General features: G+C 45.9%; 1 protein-coding gene across 4 annotated transcripts in view; it reads right to left on the bottom strand.

Moving 5' to 3' along the window:
- Positions 1 to 5611: 5611 nt before the first annotated feature.
- Positions 5612 to 22038, bottom strand: part of PHACTR4 (phosphatase and actin regulator 4) — a 162586-nt gene continuing 146159 nt past the window's right edge. For 2 of the 4 annotated variants that reach the window (XM_073666211.1, XM_073666210.1), the window contains 2 exons: positions 16916 to 16992; positions 5612 to 6597 (listed from right to left, as the gene is read on the bottom strand). In XM_073666211.1, the coding sequence (XP_073522312.1) occupies positions 6582 to 6597; positions 16916 to 16992 (93 nt within the window). In that variant the 3' untranslated portion in view covers positions 5612 to 6581. The remainder of the gene's footprint in view (positions 6598 to 16915; positions 16993 to 22038) is intronic. The other 2 variants (XM_073666208.1, XM_073666209.1) reach the window with 1 other exon arrangement.

Genomic DNA, 22038 nt, shown 5'->3' with positions numbered 1-22038 from the left:
AACACAAAATAAATCAATCTGCAATGCTACAATATATATATATATATATATATATATATATATATATATATATATATATATATATATATATATATATATATATATATATATATATATATACACACACAAACACACAGTACAGACCAAAAGTTTGGACACCTTCTCATTTAAAGATTTTTCTGTATTTTCATGACTATGAAAATTGTACTTTCACACTAAAGGCATCAAAACTATGAATTAACACATGTGGAATTATATACTTAACAAAAAAGTGTGAAACAACAGAAAATATGTCTTATATTCTAGGTTCTTCAAAGTAGCCACCTTTTGCTTTGATGACTGCTTTGCACACTCTTGGCATTCTCTTAACCACTTCGCACCAGAGCCTGTTTTTGCCTTCGTGACCGGGCCAATTTTTTCAATTCTGACCACTGTCACTTTATGAAGTAATTACTCTGGAACGCTTCAACGGATCCCCCTGATTCTGAGATTGTTTTTTTCGTGACATATTGTACTTCATGATAGTGGTAAAATTTCTTTGATATCACATGCGTTTATTTGTGAAAAAAATCGGAAATTTGGCGAAAATTTTGAAAATTTTGCAATTTTCAAACTTTGAATTTTCATGCCCTTAAATCAGAGAGATATGTCACACAAAATACTTAATAAATAACATTTCCCACATGTCTACTTTACATCAGCACAATTTTGGAACCAAATTTTTTTTTTGTTAGGGAGCTATAAGGGTTAAAAGTTGACCAGCGATTTCTCATTTTTCCAACAAAATTTACAAAAACATTTTTTTAGGGACCACATCATATTTGAAGTCACTTTGAGGGGTCTTTATGACAGAAAATACCCAAAAGTGACACCGTTCTAAAAACTGCACCCCTCAAGGTGCTCAAAACCACATTGAAGAACTTTATTAACCCTTCAGGTGCTTCACAGGAATTTTTGGAATGTGGAAGAAAAAAATTAACATTTAACTTTTTTCACAAAAATGTTACTTTAGACCCAATTTTTTATTTTCACAGGGGTAACAGGAAAAAATGGACCCCAAAATTTTTTGTGCAATTTCTCTTGAGCGTGCTGATACCCCATATGTGAGGGAAAACCACTGTTTGGGCGCACGGCAGGGCTCGGAAGGGAAGGAGCGCCATTTGACTTTTTGAATGTAAAATTTGTTTGAATAATTAGCGGACGCCATGTTGCATTTGGGGAGCCCCTGATGTGCCTAAACAGTGGAAACCCCCCACAAGTGACACCATTTTGGAAACTAGACCCCTTAGGGAACATATCTAGATGTGTGGTGAGCACCTTGAACCCAAAGGTGCTTCACAGAAGTTTATAATATTGAGCTGTAAAAATAAAATGTTCACATTTTTCCCACAAAAACGTTTTTCATCCCTTAATTTTGCATTATCATAATGGTAATAGGATAAATAGCACCATGAAATTTGTTGTGCAATTTCTCCTGAACACGCCGATACCCCATATGTGGGGGAAAACCACTGTTTGGGCGCACGGCAGGGTTTTGAAGGGAAGGAGCGCCATTTGACTTTTTGAATGTAAAATTTGTCTGAATAATTAGCAGACGCCATGTTGCGTTTGGAGAGCCCCTGATGTTCCTAAACAGTGGAAACCCCCCACAAGTGACACCATTTTGGAAACTAGACCCCTTAGGGAACTTATCTAGATGTGTGGTGAGCACCTTGAACCCCAAGGTGCTTCACAGAAGTTTATAATAATCAGCTGTAAAAATAAAATTTTCACATTTTTCCGGCAAAAACGTTTTTCATCCCTTAATTTTGCATTATCATAAGGGTAATAGGATAAATTGCACCATGAAATTTGTTGTGCAATTTCTCCTGAACACGCCGATACCCCATATGTGGAGGCAAACCACTGTTTGGGCGCACGGCAGGGCTCGGAAGGGAAGGAGCGCCATTTGACTTTTTGAATGTAAAATTTGTTTGAATAATTAGCGGACGCCATGTTGCATTTGGGGAGCCCCTGATGTGCCTAAACAGTGGAAACCCCCCACAAGTGATGCCATTTTGGAAACTAGACCCCTTAGGGAACTTATCTAGATATGTGGTGAGCACCTTGCACCCCCAGCTGCTTCACAGAAGTTTATAATATTGAGCCATAAAAATAAAATTTTCTCATTTTTCCCACAAAAAATGTTTTCCTTTCCCTAATTTTGTACTATCATAAGGGTAACAGGATAAATTGCACCATGAAGTTCGGAAGAGAAAGGAGCGCTATGTTGGCTGGGATAGGCAGCAGACACCATGTCACATTTGAAGAGTCGCTGACATGCCGAAACAGCAGAAACCAAGTGACCCCATTTTGTAAACTACACCTCTCAAGGAATTCATCTAGGGAAGTAGTGAGTATTTTTTAATTTTTAAATTTATACCATTGGGCAGTGAAAAAAGCATAATTATATTTTTACCACAAAAAAATGTTTTACCCTCAGATTTTACATTTTCACACAGGGCAATGGGTAAAAATGGTGCCGAAATGTGTCACACAATTTCTTCTAAAAGTGGCAATACCCCATATGTGGCTGTATCGTACCGCTCAGCCATATGGCGAGATCTGGGGGGGACGGAGTGCTATTTGACAATTGGAGAACAAATTATTGTAGAATAGGCATTTGGATTTGGGAGCACAACATTTTTTGAATTTCTTTTGGGGGGCAAGGGCCATTTCGCTTTTCCAGAGCCTTTCTGCTACCAGTAACTTGGAAGTCCCTTATATTTTTAACAGATGACGGACCTGAGTGGGGACTAGCTTTTTTTGAGGACTGAGTTGAAGCTTTAATTGGGAACATTTTACGTAACATTTATCCGGCGCTCTAGGCTGAGCACTTACATCGGGGTTTCCATCTAAATTTCCAAGTGATGTAATTCAGATGAAACCCCTGCGGGATCCATTCACTGTAATGAGGCAGCAGAGTTACTCTGGACTCCGTCTGGCCTCTGTTTAGCGGTGTCCTTTTTTTCAGAAGTGCACAAAACTGTGGCCAACCGCACTTTTATGCACGCCTAAAACAAATGACACCGTGGGATCACAGGCCAGACGGCATCCACAGTGGCCTATATCTGCCTCATTACAGGGAATCTTCCGTCATGGGTTCTGTCTGAATCACGTATTTCAGAGATTTACATGGAAACTCTGGCGTAAGTGCTCAGCGCAGAGCGCAGGATAAATGTGTGCCGAGCCATACTGCGATCTTTGGGAGACATAACAAACAAATCAGTAGCAGGTGAAGAATTAGTTTTATTTATTTTTTACGCCGCTCCTAGTGTGATATAACTGATTAGATTACTTTATTCTTTGGGTCGGTGCGATTACAGAGATACCAGATTTATATCGGGTTTTTATGACTGACAGCTGTCACACACTAAGAGACGCTTTTTTTTTTGCAAAATCTAGTTTTTGCATCGCCATATTTTGAGAGCTATAATTTTTCCATATTTCGGCCGACAGAGTCATGTGATGGCTTGTTTTTTTGCGGGACGAGTTGACATTTTTATTGGTACCATTTGTGGGTACGTGACATTTTTTGATCGCTTTCTATTCCGTTTTTTGGGAGGTAAAATTAACAAAAACCAACAATTCAGGAATTGTTTTTTGAGGTTTTTTTTTATGCCGTTCTGCGTGTGGTAAAAGTGATCAGGCAGCGTTCTAGGGTTAACTTATAAGTCGACTTATTCCATTTTTATCTGGTTTCAGGTGTGATTTTCAGATTGCCCACACCGGTTTCTTGCCACAGGTGACTTTGAACGAGAATCACATGCTTGAAACAAAGTTGTTTACCCACATTTTTGGAAAGATGCCAACAATTTTGCCAGGTCAACTTTTGGGGTTATGTGTGAAATTATGTCCAATTTCCCTTTTTTTTTCCCCTCAGTTTTTTGTGTTTTTCTAAAACACACGATGAAAATAAACATGTGGGGGGTGCGTCTTATGGTCCAAACGCAGCTTACCGGATAGTTGCGGTGGTGGTGGAGCGGGATCGCAGGAAGCGGGGCCCTCCTTTCCCTCCCTCAGGAACACTGCAGCAGAAGAGGTGAGATGCTGTGGAGCCAGTGTCCGGCTGTCGGCGGTGAGGCATAGCGGCGTGCACTGCTTTCCGGTGGCAGGGGCCATCTTGCTGAAGCCGTGATCTATGGGAAAATTGCCGCCAGAGCTTCCAGTCTGCGCATGTGCCAGTTTGGGCGACCGTTTTCCTGTAGATCACAGCTTCAGTAAGATGCCCACAGCCTCTGGAAAGCAGCGCACGCCACTCTGCCTCACCGTTGACAGCCAGACACCGGCCCCGCAGCATCTCACCTCTTCTGCTGCCGCCAGGTTCCTGAGGGATGGAGGGAATGGGGGGCCCGGCAATCCTGCTCCACCACCGCAACTCTCAACTGCTGGAGCACCTCCTTCTTGAACCCAGGGCCCGCAGCATTCTTCCACTTCCGCCGGCATCCTGAAGCACCCAGCCTCCTGTGACCCCCCGGCTCCACCGGCCCCCAGGTAAAATACTGTACCTATTCAGACTATAAGACGGACCCCTATCTTATAAAAACATTTTTTTCCCTATTTTCCACCCCAAAATTTGGGGTGCGTCTTATGGTCCGGTGCATCTTATAGTCTGAAAAATACGGTACTTCATTTTCTGGAGCAATTTCAAGTGTGTCAACACTTTCAGCCATGACTGTATATATACACGGGTGACCGCATATACCGTGTAACATACATTTTTACTCAGGATACTTACAAGAGTAGAAAGATTCTGTCAGACTTAATGACCAGTAGTGCGCAGGAAAGCCGAAGACAGTTTGTATTGATTTTTCAGCAGCACGGTCCTCCAATAAACCTGTTGGGCTGACTGAGATAAATGTTCTGAGTCAGCTAAAGAAAGGTCATCATCATCATCTTCTTTAGTTGCTCTGCTCCTCCACTCATCCGATCAGGTTCAGTGAACGGAGGAATACTTGTTTCTGAGACCCAACAGATGTCTTTACGCAACCAGTCCTACTACCTCATGGCTGGGAAGACTTGGAAACTGCCATGGCAGCAGACAGATTACAAATTTTACTAAATATCTTTATTTAGTGAACTGTCAGGATTTTAAATATTTAAAAGTATTTTAATCAATTTGTTGGAGAACCCCTTTAAAGTGTAACTGTCATTTCAAGTGAACTTTTCTCTCTCTAGCTCCTCACTATTCAACATGTCTCCATAGACTTTTACAAAAAGCAACTGTCATCTCATCCTTCAGTGAAGACAAATTTTACCCATAAATTGAGTAAACCGTTAGTCAAGGAGAATAAAGAAGCAAATTTCTCTGATAAGATATATTACAAACGTCCTAATCACTTGTACTACTAAATTATAAAGAAAAAATAAAACGTTTGTTACTACTGTAGTGGGAAAATTACTTTAATTGCCCCCTTTGGAATATATATACATTTTTAGCTCATTACGCCACTGCATAAAGTTGTTGTTTTTTTTTATTTGTAAATACACTTCACCATTTCCTCTGAAAAATAACACAACAAAAAGCCAATTTTTGCCTAAAATAATTTTTTTATTTTCATCAGTGAAATTCAGATTAAGACAAACTGATATACAGACGCAGATGCTATCCAAGTATACATATATATACATAAATACATACACATTCAGAAAAAAAATATTCCAGTTGTCCCTTGCAAAGTCTGACATATGGTACATATATATACACATATTGTATCTCTCAGAACATGTTTCTAAAGCACATTAATGGTTTATAGTAAGGCGTAGTGTATTACTTATATTAAACCAGGTGTATAAAAAAAATTATCTTCATGGCTCCCTGACCTCAAAAGCTACAGCTTATAATGCTGTCTAAAATATATGCTATTAGCATCAGTGTGATAAAAGTGGTTACCATTTCTTAAACCATTAATAGTGTAGACAGTATTAATCTCACAGTGAGTTACTGGAAACACTGACTCCATGGTCATGTAGAAGTACAAACCTTCATGATATGCTATACACGGGACACGGGACTATTGGTCTTATGGATTAAAGGCTTGATATTATTCAACCGTATAATATTTGTGCTGAATTTCAAACACAAACCACTCAGCCCTGAGAGATACCTTGTATCCATAAGAAGACCTGTACACACAGGCAAGAACACTCTTCAGTCCATCTGATTCTAAATACAGAAAGTATTTAAGATAACCTCCCCCTCCACAGGGCCAGAGCCAGACTCCTGGACAGCAAGATTAAGGCACCAGAAGCGCACGCGATTGGAAGAGACGTCCTTGGTGTCACAAGGAAAAATACTGGAAGCTCAGCGCTAATTGATATGAAGAACCACGACTCTACTTACAAGACATGAGTCCGTACACCATAGGGAAAAGCGGTCTGATAAAACTGGGAAATCACAAGCTACGCAGTAATACTCTACAAAACCACCTAAACCTAATGTAGGTGCAGGACTGAGGTCAATCAGACGGAAGACAGGCTTGTGATTGGCACAGCTTCCCATGCAAGTAAGAGCTTCTTGCCTAAAATTTCTCTTGATTTTACTAAGGCCGATGAAATCTGCAAATGAGAAGAAAAATAAACAAATGAACAAATCACATGTTTAGCAGATTATATTTTAGCTGATACTACCATTTCATTTTAAGACACTGAATCGTAGAAACTTCCATATTAACTAAATAAAGTTTTCAATTGGGATTGTAAATCCAATGCTCTTGCGTCTAGATATCACTGGTACATACTTGTGATAGCGCCCCCTTATGGCTCTTTAGATTCCCTCCCTGAACATCCAACTAATGGTGATTACATATATTCAGTAGGTCAGTCACGCTGCCTGGATACTTTTCTATATGGCTAAGGTGAAGACATTCTAGTAGACGTCAAACTCTGGCCTGCAGGCTGAATATATTTGGCCCGCGAAGCAGACACTGCCTCCCCATCCCCATCCCCTACCCAGCATCGCACTTTCAACTGTGTCGGCATTCTGTATGGAAGGCAATGTGGGGCCCATTACAAAGAAGCGGAGGACTACGTGGGGCCCATTACAAAGAAGTGGAGGACTACGTGGGGCCCATTCCAAAGAAGCGAAGGACTACGTGGGGCCCATCCCAAAGAAGCGAAGGACTACGTAATGCCCATCACAAAGAAGCGGAGGACTACGTGGGGCCCATCACAAAGAAGCGGAGGACTACGTGGGGCCCATCACAAAGAAGCGGAGGACTAAATGGGGCCCATCACAAAGAAGCGGAGGACTACGTGTTGCCCATTACAAAGAAGCGGAGGCCTACGTGGGGCTCATTACAAAGAAATAGAGGGCTACGTGGGGCCCATTACAAAGAAACGGAGGACTACGTGGGGCCCATTACAAAGAAACGGAGGACTACGTGGGGCCCATTACAAAGAAACGGAGGACTACGTGGGGCCCATTACAAAGAAACGGAGGACTACGTGGGGCCCATTACAAAGAAACGGAGGACTACGTGGGGCCCATTACAAAGAAGCGGAGGACTACGTGGGACCCATTACAAAGAAACGGAGGACTACGTGGGGCCCATTACAAAGAAGCGGAGGACTACGTGGGACCCATTACAAAGAAACGGAGGACTACGTGGGGCCCATCACAAAGAAGCGGAGGACTACGTGGGGCCCATTACAAAGAAATGGAGGACTACGTGGGGCCCATTACAAAGAAATGGAGGACTATGTGGAGCTCATTATACTGTGTGGAGGGCTGTGTAAAAATCACAGTTGGGGAATTGTACTGTATTGGGGTCGCCATACTTTGCCGGGGAAGTTGAGGGAGGGGGGGTACAGTAGGGTTATCATACCATGTGTGTGGCGGGTACTGTGGAGGAATTCGCTGTGTTTGGGGGGAACTTTTGTTGGCATCATACTTTATGGGGGCAATGACTACTGTAGGGGATTCAATAGGAGGAAAATTATTTTGTAAGACCTGCAAAGCTGTGGGATATGCTCTTCTGTGACCCCCACTGAATATTAAGGTTTATTTGGTGTGTGTGGGTAGCCCAATTAGAACCTCTGCTATGAGGCCCCATGATTTCTATGTATGCCCCTGCTTGCGAGGAAATGCCCAATGCTCTGGTCATGTGATCTGACTCTTAATATCTATTAATTAAAATGTACTTTGTTCATGGTTCATCGTTATATTTGATAAGGAAAAACTTACTCAATTGTAGACATTTTTTTAATAAATATCAAGGTTGGCCTGCGACTTTGTCCAAGTTTTTAGCTTTGGCCCTCTGTGTATTTGAGTTTGACAAACCTGAATTGTAGACATTGTGAGAGGGAATAAAAAGACACAAGGGGCGCCACAAGTTGTGTAACAGCAATACACAGGAACTGCTTTTGATTAGTGATGAGCGAGCACTAAAATGCTCGGGTACTCGTTGTTCGAGTCGAGCAAATTGGAATACTCGGGTGCTCGGACCGAGTAACGAGCCCAATGTAAGTCTATGGGAAACTCGAGCATTTTTCCGGCGGTCTGCAGAAAGCCTAAAAATTGCCCAAAATCGATGGGAACAGTGCTCAAATGACATGGGAACAGCTTGGGGGAAGACCCCTGGAAGCATTTTTGATGCCCAGGTCACTTGCTGTCAACAATGTTGTCAGAGGTATTACGCCACTTGTACGGACTCACAATAAAACATACAAAAACAAAACCAAATTGGATTTTCCTGGGAAATATGTTAAGGAACATCCTTTCCAGGGTAATGACTTGTATACTAGGCAAAATAAATAAACAAAAACAAAAATACTCCTCCACACCTTAGGCTATGTTCACGTGTAGCGTTTTTGATGCGTTTTTGCACTTTTGCATTGCTTTCAACCAAGACAAATGCATTCACTGGGAAATGTCATTTTAACATTTTACAACCTTATCTGGCCATGTGGTGTGTGACACATCATCAGACACATGCATACAGTGCTGAAAAGACATGGGAACAGCATGGGGAAGAACCCTGGAAGCATCTCTGACTCCCAGGTCACTGCCTAAAAGTGTGCCCATCATAAGGGAGAAGATGCCTCCCGCCATGAACTTGTCGTTGTAGACTTGCAACACGGTCCACGTCCTTGTCCCAGCACAGCATTCAGTTGACCCTACCCCATTCCTTGGAATGCAAGCGCAAGTATGCAGCCATATAGGCCGCAATAGTTAACTGCCAGATTGCTGGGCAGCTGCTTACAATTGAAATGTGGCCAATTCGGCTCGTGGAGGCGGAAGCGGTTCACAACCTCATGGCGGCTGTTGCCGGGTGTCCATACTCTGTCCCCAGCCACCACCATTTCTCCCAGTATTGTCTCCGCTTTCCACAACGTTACCCGTGCCCTCCCCAGTGGACTTAAGTGGGAAGAACCACCTAACCACAAACACGTGGACAGGTGAATGTGGCCAGGGACGATACGGAGCCAGTCCACATTAAAAACGCAGCCATAGAGTGTCCAGGAACCTTCACACACACTTTTCTTAGCCAGGGCTGCTTCTCGGCAGGGTTGGACAGGCCCACCAGAGAATCCTCGGGTGGGCCCTGGCTTCTCCATCAGGAGAATTCATGATGGGGGCAAACTTTGCAGCTGCCTCTTGAGCAGGGGAGAAAGGTGGGCCCTCAGAATCAAATCCTCTGGTGGGCCCAATGTTTTTCAGTCTGACACTGCTTCTCAGTGAGAGTTGTATTTCACCACAGCCATATTCTTTAGCTCGGTGAAAGGACTGGCATAGAAGGAAACCGTATCTACTCCTGCTGTCATTTCTCCCAGGAAGTCCTCTAATGCAGCTTGTTGCAGAAGCAATGGCAGCCCGTCCAACATCAGCTCGCACTTGTCAGTGGTGCTTCGACACAAACCTCTTTCTTTGCGCCTTTAATTTCATGACTACAGAGTTGGGCAATGGCCATATCTGCAATGCGGTTTCTGAAATAAAATGCAATTAAACACGTCCAATCCACATTAAAAAAGCAGCCATAAAGTGTCCGGGAACCTTCCCACACACTTTCCTTAGCCAGGGTTGCTTCTCGGCAGGGTTGGACGGGCCCACCAGAGAACCGGAGACTCCTCCGGTTGGCCGTGGCTTCTCCTTCGGGAGAGTTCATAGTGCAGAGATGAGGCCATGATGATGATAGAGGCCACCAGCTGTTTAGTTTTCTATTACTTGAAATGCAAGCGCAAGTCTGCAGCGAGCCACCCACCCACAGGCCGCAATAGTAAACTGCCAGATTTCTGGGCAGCTGCTTGCACTTGAAATGTGGCCTTTTAGACTCGTGGAGGCGGAAACTGTCCACAACCTCATGGCGGCGGTGGCCGGGTGTCCATACTCAGTCCCTAGCCACCACTATTTCTCCCGGTATCGCCTCCGCCTTCTACAAGCGCGGGTCCCTGAACATTACTGCTGGTACTTTTCTGTGGGAATCTGCTTGCCTCCTACCACCCTGGAATAACTCCAGTAAACTATGGTACGACGCCATGGTATTAGCACTGCCCCCAGTACCAGTAGCGAAGCCATCCCCCAGGACTGCTTCTCGGCAGGGTTGGACGGTCCCACCAGAGAATCTCTGGTGGGCCCTGGCTTCTCCATCAGGAGAGTTCATGATAGCGCAAACTGAGCCCTCAGAATCAAATCCTCTGGTGGGCCCAATGTTTTTCAGTCTGAAACTGCTTCTCAGTGGGAGTTGTATTTCACCACAGCCATATTCTTTAGCTCGGTGAAAGGACTGGCATAGAGGGAAACCTTATCTACTCCGGCTGTCATTTATCCGTCACCAGGTTCCGCCCACTGTCACACACGACCATGCCTGGCTGTATGTTCAGCGGTGAGAGCCACAGATCAGGCTGCTGTGTTACAGCTTTCAACAACTCTGCAGCGGTGGGCGGTTTGTCACCTAAGCATTAAGCATGTTATCTTCAGCACAGCCTGTTGCCACTTGGCCAAGGCATTGCTGCAGCGCTTTCAGCTCGTGACTGATGTGGTAATTTCAGAGATGGAGGCCGAACTGGAGGAGGAGGAGGTGCAGGAGCTGAACAATGTGATTACATTGCGATTACATTGGTGAGTCTGGTTTTTATACTAACGAAAGATCCTACTGTGTTTTTATTTATTTTTATGGTATTTTTTTTTTTTTTTAAGACAAACGCAACTTTAACATTTTACAACCTTATCTGGCCATGTGGTGTGTGACATCATCAGACACACTCCTGTTTCATTTATGATGGAGGGATTCTGAAAGTCACAAAGCCTATTTTTATAGGGACATCAGGCGGTCCTTACTATTCTTAAAAGGCCAGCAGTGGGCCCTCGTTATTGTTGGAGAGCCATCAGCCGGATATGCTTTGTTGTTCCTATTATTAACGAGTGGGTCTCCTATACTGTTATTGGGTATGCAGTGATGCAACGGCTGCCAAAAATTTGGAGGTACTACAATGCCCCTTGCAAGAGACGTAGAGGTCGGAGGCCTCCTGCAAAAAATGCTCCCATTATTAGGAAGTGGGTCTCCCATACTGTTTGCCTATGCAGTGAAGCAACGGCTGATAAAAATTTGGAGGAACTCCAATGTCCCTTGCAAGAGACGTAGATATGGTGATATGGTTCATATGGTGGTGGAGGATGAGAATGCGGAGAAGGAGCAGAACAAGAGCAAATAGACAAAATCAGGAAGCGTATACCAATAGAGTTACACTTCTCAAAAAAAAGATATTGTATTTGAGTTTATGTTACGCTGCTATCATTCGGTGGTGTTGAGAAGTCTGGCCTAATCCAGCCCTTGTTCATTTTTATAAGAGTCAACCCATCAGCATTTTCAGTTGACAGGCGGATGTGCCTTTCGGTTATAATTCCAATGGCAGCACTAAAAACCCGCTATGACAAAACGCTAGCAGCAGGGCAGGCCAGAACCTCCAAGGGGTAGACAGCCAGTTCATGCCGTGTCCAGCTTGGATATCCAATAATTATAAGGCACAGAGGAATCACGGAGGACGTTGGTACGGTCGGCAAGGTACTCCCTCACCATCTTCAGAAACTTTTCATTCCTTGAGAGAGTACCCCGCTAATCATGGCTTGTGCGATGGGAGGGTCTGAAAAAACTGTCCCAGAACTTTTACAGTGTTCCTCTGCTCGATTGCATTTGTCTCACTGTCGCCTGTATTCCTTGGTTGTCCAACGAACTGTGACCTCTGCCGCCAGCGTTTTCAGATGGCATTTTTAATAATTCTACAACAAGGGCCTTCTTGTACTGCACCATTTTATTAGGCCTGTCCTGCAGGGAATAAGAGACAGAAAGTTCTCCTTGTAGCGTGGGTCTAGAAGTGTCACCAACCAATAATGACTGTCACCCAAAATTTGGACAACACGAGGGAAAGGCAGCGTAACAGACTCAGCCATGTGTGCCAGACTGCAAAGAGGCAAGACTTCCATGGCCTCACCAAGAGGACGACTGACCATGCTCTCCTCCTCATCCTCCTCCCAGTCCTCAGGCCATTCAGGCTGAAAAGATGGTATGACAGTTGTGCAGGTAGTACTGTCTATAGTGCAGGAAACTAGCTCTTATTCTTCCTCCTCCTTCTCCTCTTTCTCATTGTCACCCAATCCACGTTGGGATGAGATGAGGCTGGGCTGTGTGTAATCACCCAGTATGGTTCCTTGCTCCATCTCATTGTGCTCCGCCTGCAATGCATCCTCTTTAATTGTGAGCAGAGAACATTTCAGAAGACAGAGAAGCGGGATAGTGACGCTAATTATGGCGTCATCGCCGCTCACCATCTTGGTGGAGTCCTCAAAGTTTTGGAGGATGGTACAGATGTCTGACATCCATGTTCACTCCTGAGGCCTTATGTGTAGAGTCTGACCTGAATACAGACGGCCTTGTTGATGCTGGTACTCAACTGCCGCCCTCTTCTGCTCACAAATCCTTCCCAACATCTGCAATGTAGAGTTCCAAAGCGAGGGGACATCGCAGATCAGTCGCTGAGCTGGAAGCTACGAACGCTGCTGAAGCACGGCAAAAGTGAGGGAAGCTGTAGCTGACTTTCTAAAATGGGTACACAGGCGGCGTACTTTGACAAGCAGATCCGACAGATCCGGGTAGGTTTTGAGAAACCACTGAACCACAAGGTCAAGCACATGGGAAAGACATGGTACGTGTGTGAGCTCGCCTCACCTCAGAGCAGCCACTAGGTTCTGGCCATTGTCACACACAACCATGCCTGGCTGTAGGTTCAGCGGTGTCAGTAACAGATCGGCCTGCTGTTTCAGAGCTGTCCAAAACTCTTCAGCGTTGTGCATATTAGCTTCAGCACAGCCTGCTGCCGCTTGGCTGAGGCAGTGCTTCCAGCTTGCGACGGATGTGGTCATTTCGGAGATGGAGGCTGAAGAGGAGAAGGAGGTGCAGGAGCTGTAGAATGTGGGGGCAACCCTGATTGACCCAGGGCCCGCAATCCTCGGCATCGGGAGGATGTGCTCTGTCTCAAGGTCCGACTGGGTCCCGGCTTCCACTATATTAACCCAGTGTGCCGTCAGCAAGATGTACCATCCCTGCCCACAAGCACTTGTCCATGTGTCCGTGGTTAGGTGGACTTTCCCAGTAACTGCTTTGTTGAGGGCACGGCTAATATTGTGGGACATGTGCTCATGTAATGGGGGGACAGCACACCGGGAGAAATAGTGGCGGCTGGAGACCGAGTACCGAGGGACGGCCGCCGCCATCAGGCTGCAGAAAGCTTCAGTCTCCAGGAGCCTAAAAGGCAACATTTTGAGAGTAAGCATTCGCGAAATGTGTGAATTTAGTAGTGTGGCCTGTAGGGTGTTGGCTGCATATTTGCGTTTGAAGTTCCAAGGACTGGGGTAGGGACAACTGAATGCTGCGCTGGGACAAGGACGTGGACGTGCTTGCTGATGGTGCTAGATGAGTGTGCAACGACAGGTGCAGGGCAGGAGGCATCTTGGCATGCGCCATGAACAGGGGATTGGCGTGCACGCACAACAGCAACACAAGCAGTGGTGTCATCCGCAGACACTGTTGCTGGACGCTGGGGTTCAGCCCACTTAGTTGGGTGCTTTGCTGCCATGTGCCTGATCATGGTAGTGGTTAGGCTGCTAGTTTTGCTATCCCTGCTGATGCTGGCCTGGCAGGTGGAGCAAATGGTCTTTTCGGGGTAATCTGCAGAGTCTTTAAAAAATAACCAGACTCGGGAAGACCTAACAGTTGTACTGGCAACTTCCGTTGTGTTGGCGTTACGAGGAATGCTTTCCAGCCTTTTGTTTGCGGCCACCACGCTGCTTCTTCCTGCCTGTTGCGGTGCTATGCCTCCCTCCCTCTGTGTGCTGCTGTGCTCGCTATGTATGTCCCCCTGCCAAGTTGGGTCAGTTACTACATAATCTACCACCTTGTCTTGCACTTCTGCACCCAGGTCCTACTCCTGACTTTCTGGCAATTGTGTCTCATCATTGTCATCATTCACCTCTCGCGACAGTAATTGCACTTTCCCACTGTCGCCTTCGTGTGACCGTGGCTGTTCCAATATTTTGGCATCGCTACACACATTCTCCTCTTGACTTGCTCGAAGCTGGCCGGGCAAGAGGCCCGAGTGTACAAATGGAAAAGAGAACAGCTTTTTGGAGTGTCCAAGTGTGGGATCAGTTGTCTCCGGGCACTCGGCATGTTGGGAGGAAGGAGGATCAGGGTGAGTCCAGACTCACGACTATTGAGACTTGACCGTGTGAAATACAGGGTGGTGGTGGCAAAGTGACTGGAAGCATTATCTGCTATCCAACCAATAACCTTTTGACACTGCTCTGTGTTCAATAGTGGTGTTCTGCGGTCCCCTATTAATTGGGACAGGAAGTTCGAGCGACAAGATGTGGGTGTTTGAAGTGGCACAATTTCAGCTTGCCCACGGCCACGGCCTCTGCATGCACCATCACGTCCACTACCCCATCCCTTGCCTATTTTGAATGGAGAACAATATTTTCCACGTTCACGAGAAATGGCAGACTTTGGAACACAGTTCTATGTGATACGTCTGACAGAGAACCACAATTTTAAATAGCAGGCCTGTAATTTGCTAATACTATTTTTCACAGACACCTAGTGTGAATGGCTTGACCGACACACTGCAATGGAATGAAAATGGAAGAAATGTCTGTTTTTTGAACAGTCTTATAGGTGATATGTCCGACAGAGAACCACGGTTTTAAATAGTAGGCCTGTAATTTACTAATACTATTCTACACACAGATCTAGTGTTAATAGCTTCACCGACACACTGCAACAGAATGGAAAGGGAGGCCAATATTTTCCACGTTCTGGATTTTTAATCGCTGAAATATGGAACAGATCTGGCTTTATTCTGCAGTGAGAACAAGCAAATGGAGCAGAAAAATCATGTACTCTGGATTGCTTTTTAAGCAAATAACTAGGATTAAGATAAAAAAAAAATTGCCTTTCTAGAAATATCTGTAATTATTACAGTAGCAGCAGACAGGACGTTCAATGGAGCCTCTTGTGCTGTATCATACACTGCAGTCTGCCACATACACTGCCTGCCTAGCACGGATTATATGCAGCTGGATTAGTCCTCAGAAGGGCTGTTAGGTCAGATGGATATTATAGATATATGTTGTGGAATACCTATACTAATAATAAACAAGCAAATCTCTCCCTGACGCAGCAGCAGCTCTCCCTACTCGGCCTGATTCCGTGGTAGAGTGTGACGAGCATGGTGGCGCCCAGTCTTATATACACCTGATGGTGCTGTGCAGCCAGCCAAACACGGTAATGCCCACAACCAACATGGCTACGGCATTACAATGAGTGGCAGGCAATCCCTGCATGTTCATTGGCTCTCTAAAGAGCTCCAAGCATGCAGGGAGGGGACTCGCCATGCATCGTGATGCTCGGGCGAGCAGTGGCGAGCGCGTTCGCTCATCACTACTGTTTAAATTTTGCCTGATAAATTTGTCACCTTTCCACAAATTGTTGCAGACTCTCAATTTCCCACAATACAAATTTAGTACATTATAAGGACATGCTGCAAATCAAATAATCAGAATTTACAAAATAATTTTCTATAAACCATAATAAAAGCTAAGGCTGTCCACTCAGTTGCATTTTAAAGGCCTCAGTTATTGCCCTATAGGTGTACTCCATGTGGGGCCTGGGAGATAAAAAATTTGTAGTCACCACAAAAGACTTGTATATGCCTGATGTGCTGGGGTAGAAAGGTTTTCAACCCCACGGTCTGTGATTGGCTGCAGCAGTCGGCAATTTGAGCAGTGCGCCATTGGATATTTTCTGATGATGCGCTCACTCCCTGACTTTTATAGGACTTGTTTTCTCTATTAGTTATCTGCTTTTTTGCCTTAATCTTCATTTTTTTCTTATTTCTTCAGAAACAATTACTAGTTTTCCATAGACTTCAAATCTCATGTTACAATATATTCAACTTAAAATGGTAATCTGGAACAATAGTGTAACTCCATTGACAGATGCCCTATGTAATCTCTACAGTGGAATATTCCCTACAGAAACAAGCCTAGTAATGCATAAGACAGTTGGACAGATAAATAGGAGGGGTTTGCCATATTTGCAGTACGACAGCTTGGTAAAAGGGGGACACTTGTGCACAACCAGACTCGGGCTTGTGAGGAAAAGGACTTGGGTGAGTTCTAAGGAAGCACAAGATTTTAACCTTTTTTACTCGCAAATTCTGGACTATGTTACTATGGGCAGCAATCAGGAGACATTTTAGAAGATAAATTATTTTTTAAACTCCACCGAGACTTAAAAGGTTCTTACTTCAATGGATGAACTGACTAAAGTCATGGTAAAAATGACACATACCAGTTATGGGAATGTGTAACCACTGGACTCACCGTGTGTAGTGCTTGCTTTCATCATGCACAGCCATCTCAGTGCTTTTAAAGTCATTTAGCTCCTTACGGATTGCTGCCTGTAAAACAGAGAAATGTGACAGATGTATCAGAGAGCCAGACATAGTAGGAAATTAGAAAGATTACAGTCCAGACATTATACCAGGTAGAGGCAATAACGCAAGAAGTTACATATCAGATTTAATGGGACCTCATGAGGCAGGCGATATTGAGATCCCAAAAGATATGTAATGTAGCAGCTTATTAGACACACTGGGCCGATACAGATTTTATGCCAGTATTCTGGTGTAAAGAACTGCAGAATTTTAGAGCAGATGGAAGCTGCGTTAAAATTAAGTGACTTTTGGCATTCTACCCCATTTTTACCCAACTCTGACAAAGTGGGGGCGCTGCTTGTCAATTTCTTGAGGAGCGGCAGTGTTTGTTACACCACAAATCTTACTCCAGCAGGGACTGGAGTAGGATGTGTGGCGTTGCGTGCACACAGGTATACGCCACTCCTGAGTCATGAAGAGGAACACGCCTCTTCATGAATCAGGAATATTTAACGCCAGCACATCTTAGAAATAGCAGCGTGAACAACGCTGGTCTTGATGAATCAGGTCCCAAAAAAAAGCAAAATTGAACTCCAGTATTTAGACCTTCAATATAAGGGACTGCGCCTCTTTAAAAATTAAAATAAAATCATACTTGTACTGTAGATTTTAGTGCATGTGTTTGAGAAAAATGGGTCTCTCACATATGCAAATAAGGGGTTCTAGGTGCAGCTTTGGCATGGCAAGGGCTCGGGCCACCTTTCAGCCCCCTCAATTACAATACTCTGATTGACAGCACTCACTTTTTAAGTGCTGCCTGATACAGCTCCCCAGTCCTGCACATAATAACTGAGCCTGCAGTGGCTGCATACACAGTGTCTGTGTATACTGGCTGCACACTGCTGTGTGATCCTGTGTACAGCAGCCGCTCAGTGCACACAGGACGCTTACAGTAAAGGGAGATGAGAATGTGCACAATGATGGTGTATGTGCGCTCTCATCCCTCTCTCCTGTGAATAGTGGCTGCACGCTGCTGTGTGATCCTGTGTACAGCAGCCGCTCAGTGCACACAGGAAGCTTACAGTAAAGGGAGATGAGAATGTGCACAATGATGGTGTATGTGCGCTCTCATCCCTCTCTCCTGTGTATAGTGGCTGCACGCTGCTGTGTGATCCTGTGTACAGCAGCCGCTCAGTGCACACAGGACGCTTACAGTAAAGGGAGATGAGAATGTGCACAATGATGGTGTATGTGCGCTCTCATCCCTCTCTCCTGTGTATAGTGGCTGCACGCTGCTGTGTGATCCTGTGTACAGCAGCCGCTCAGTGCACACAGGACACTTACAGTAAAGGGAGATGAGAATGTGCACAATGATGGTGTATGTGCGCTCTCATCCCTCTCTCCTGTGTATAGTGGCTGCACGCTGCTGTGTGATCCTGTGTACAGCAGCCGCTCAGTGCACACAGGACACTTACAGTAAAGGGAGATGAGAATGTGCACAATGATGGTGTATGTGCGCTCTCATCCCTCTCTCCTGTGTATAGTGGCTGCACGCTGCTGTGTGATCCTGTGTACAGCAGCCGCTCAGTGCACACAGGAAGCTTACAGTAAAGGGAGATGAGAATGTGCACAATGATGGTGTATGTGCGCTCTCATCCCTCTCTCCTGTGTATAGTGGCTGCACGCTGCTGTGTGATCCTGTGTACAGCAGCCGCTCAGTGCACACAGGACGCTTACAGTAAAGGGAGATGAGAATGTGCACAATGATGGTGTATGTGCGCTCTCATCCCTCTCTCCTGTGTATAGTGGCTGCACGCTGCTGTGTGATCCTGTGTACAGCAGCCGCTCAGTGCACACAGGACACTTACAGTAAAGGGAGATGAGAATGTGCACAATGATGGTGTATGTGCGCTCTCATCCCTCTCTCCTGTGTATAGTGGCTGCACGCTGCTGTGTGATCCTGTGTACAGCAGCCGCTCAGTGCACACAGGACACTTACAGTAAAGGGAGATGAGAATGTGCACAATGATGGTGTATGTGCGCTCTCATCCCTCTCTCCTGTGTATAGTGGCTGCACGCTGCTGTGTGATCCTGTGTACAGCAGCCGCTCAGTGCACACAGGACACTTACAGTAAAGGGAGATGAGAATGTGCACAATGATGGTGTATGTGCGCTCTCATCCCTCTCTCCTGTGTATAGTGGCTGCACGCTGCTGTGTGATCCTGTGTACAGCAGCCGCTCAGTGCACACAGGACGCTTACAGTAAAGGGAGATGAGAATGTGCACAATGATGGTGTATGTGCGCTCTCATCCCTCTCTCCTGTGTATAGTGGCTGCACGCTGCTGTGTGATCCTGTGTACAGCAGCCGCTCAGTGCACACAGGACGCTTACAGTAAAGGGAGATGAGAATGTGCACAATGATGGTGTATGTGCGCTCTCATCCCTCTCTCCTGTGTATAGTGGCTGCACTCTGCTGTGTGATCCTGTGTACAGCAGCCGCTCAGTGCACACAGGACGCTTACAGTAAAGGAAGATGAGAATGTGCAGAATGATGGTGTATGTGCGCTCTCATCTCTCTCTCCTGTGTATAGTGGCTGCACTCTGCTGTGTGATCCTGTGTACAGCAGCCGCTCAGTGCACACAGGACGCTTACAGTAAAGGGAGATGAGAATGTGCATAATGATGGTGTATGTGCGCTCTCATACCTCTCTCCTGTGTATAGTGGCTGCACTCTGCTGTGTGATCCTGTGTACAGCAGCCGCTCAGTGCACACAGGACGCTTACAGTAAAGGGAGATGAGAATGTGCATAATGATGGTGTATGTGCGCTCTCATACCTCTCTCCTGTGTATAGTGGCTGCACGCTGCTGTGTGATCCTGTGTACAGCAGCCGCTCAGTGCACACAGGACACTTACAGTAAAGGGAGATGAGAATGTGCACAATGATGGTGTATGTGCGCTCTCATCCCTCTCTCCTGTGTATAGTGGCTGCACGCTGCTGTGTGATCCTGTGTACAGCAGCCGCTCAGTGCACACAGGACGCTTACAGTAAAGGGAGATGAGAATGTGCACAATGATGGTGTATGTGCGCTCTCATCCCTCTCTCCTGTGTATAGTGGCTGCACTCTGCTGTGTGATCCTGTGTACAGCAGCCGCTCAGTGCACACAGGACGCTTACAGTAAAGGGAGATGAGAATGTGCATAATGATGGTGTATGTGCGCTCTCATCCCTCTCTCCTGTGTATAGTGGCTGCACGCTGCTGTGTGATCCTGTGTACAGCAGCCGCTCAGTGCACACAGGACGCTTACAGTAAAGGGAGATGAGAATGTGCATAATGATGGTGTATGTGCGCTCTCATCCCTCTCTCCTGTGTATAGTGGCTGCACGCTGCTGTGTGATCCTGTGTACAGCAGCCGCTCAGTGCACACAGGACGCTTACAGTAAAGGGAGATGAGAATGTGCACAATGATGGTGTATGTGCGCTCTCATCCCTCTCTCCTGTGTATAGTGGCTGCACGCTGCTGTGTGATCCTGTGTACAGCAGCCGCTCAGTGCACACAGGAAACTTACAGTAAAGGGAGATGAGAATGTGCACAATGATGGTGTATGTGCGCTCTCATCCCTCTCTCCTGTGTATAGTGGCTGCACGCTGCTGTGTGATCCTGTGTACAGCAGCCGCTCAGTGCACACAGGACACTTACAGTAAAGGGAGATGAGAATGTGCACAATGATGGTGTATGTGCGCTCTCATCCCTCTCTCCTGTGTATAGTGGCTGCACTCTGCTGTGTGATCCTGTGTACAGCAGCCGCTCAGTGCACACAGGACGCTTACAGTAAAGGGAGATGAGAATGTGCACAATGATGGTGTATGTGCGCTCTCATCCCTCTCTCCTGTGTATAGTGGCTGCACGCTGCTGTGTGATCCTGTGTACAGCAGCCGCTCAGTGCACACAGGACACTTACAGTAAAGGGAGATGAGAATGTGCACAATGATGGTGTATGTGCGCTCTCATCCCTCTCTCCTGTGTATAGTGGCTGCACGCTGCTGTGTGATCCTGTGTACAGCAGCCGCTCAGTGCACACAGGACACTTACAGTAAAGGGAGATGAGAATGTGCACAATGATGGTGTATGTGCGCTCTCATCCCTCTCTCCTGTGTATAGTGGCTGCACGCTGCTGTGTGATCCTGTGTACAGCAGCCGCTCAGTGCACACAGGACGCTTACAGTAAAGGGAGATGAGAATGTGCACAATGATGGTGTATGTGCGCTCTCATCCCTCTCTCCTGTGTATAGTGGCTGCACTCTGCTGTGTGATCCTGTGTACAGCAGCCGCTCAGTGCACACAGGACGCTTACAGTAAAGGAAGATGAGAATGTGCAGAATGATGGTGTATGTGCGCTCTCATCTCTCTCTCCTGTGTATAGTGGCTGCACTCTGCTGTGTGATCCTGTGTACAGCAGCCGCTCAGTGCACACAGGACGCTTACAGTAAAGGGAGATGAGAATGTGCATAATGATGGTGTATGTGCGCTCTCATCCCTCTCTCCTGTGTATAGTGGCTGCACGCTGCTGTGTGATCCTGTGTACAGCAGCCGCTCAGTGCACACAGGACACTTACAGTAAAGGGAGATGAGAATGTGCACAATGATGGTGTATGTGCGCTCTCATCCCTCTCTCCTGTGTATAGTGGCTGCACGCTGCTGTGTGATCCTGTGTACAGCAGCCGCTCAGTGCACACAGGACGCTTACAGTAAAGGGAGATGAGAATGTGCACAATGATGGTGTATGTGCGCTCTCATCCCTCTCTCCTGTGTATAGTGGCTGCACTCTGCTGTGTGATCCTGTGTACAGCAGCCGCTCAGTGCACACAGGACGCTTACAGTAAAGGGAGATGAGAATGTGCATAATGATGGTGTATGTGCGCTCTCATCCCTCTCTCCTGTGTATAGTGGCTGCACGCTGCTGTGTGATCCTGTGTACAGCAGCCGCTCAGTGCACACAGGACGCTTACAGTAAAGGGAGATGAGAATGTGCATAATGATGGTGTATGTGCGCTCTCATCCCTCTCT

Source organism: Phyllobates terribilis, unplaced genomic scaffold (assembly GCF_046119375.1).
Source record: "Phyllobates terribilis strain yellow unplaced genomic scaffold, ASM4611937v1 Scaffold_2__4_contigs__length_985480577, whole genome shotgun sequence".
In the NCBI taxonomy this organism is placed as follows: domain Eukaryota; kingdom Metazoa; phylum Chordata; class Amphibia; order Anura; family Dendrobatidae; genus Phyllobates; species Phyllobates terribilis.
The sequence above is the reverse complement of the archived record's forward strand: the minus strand, read 5'-3'. Positions and strand labels throughout refer to the sequence as shown.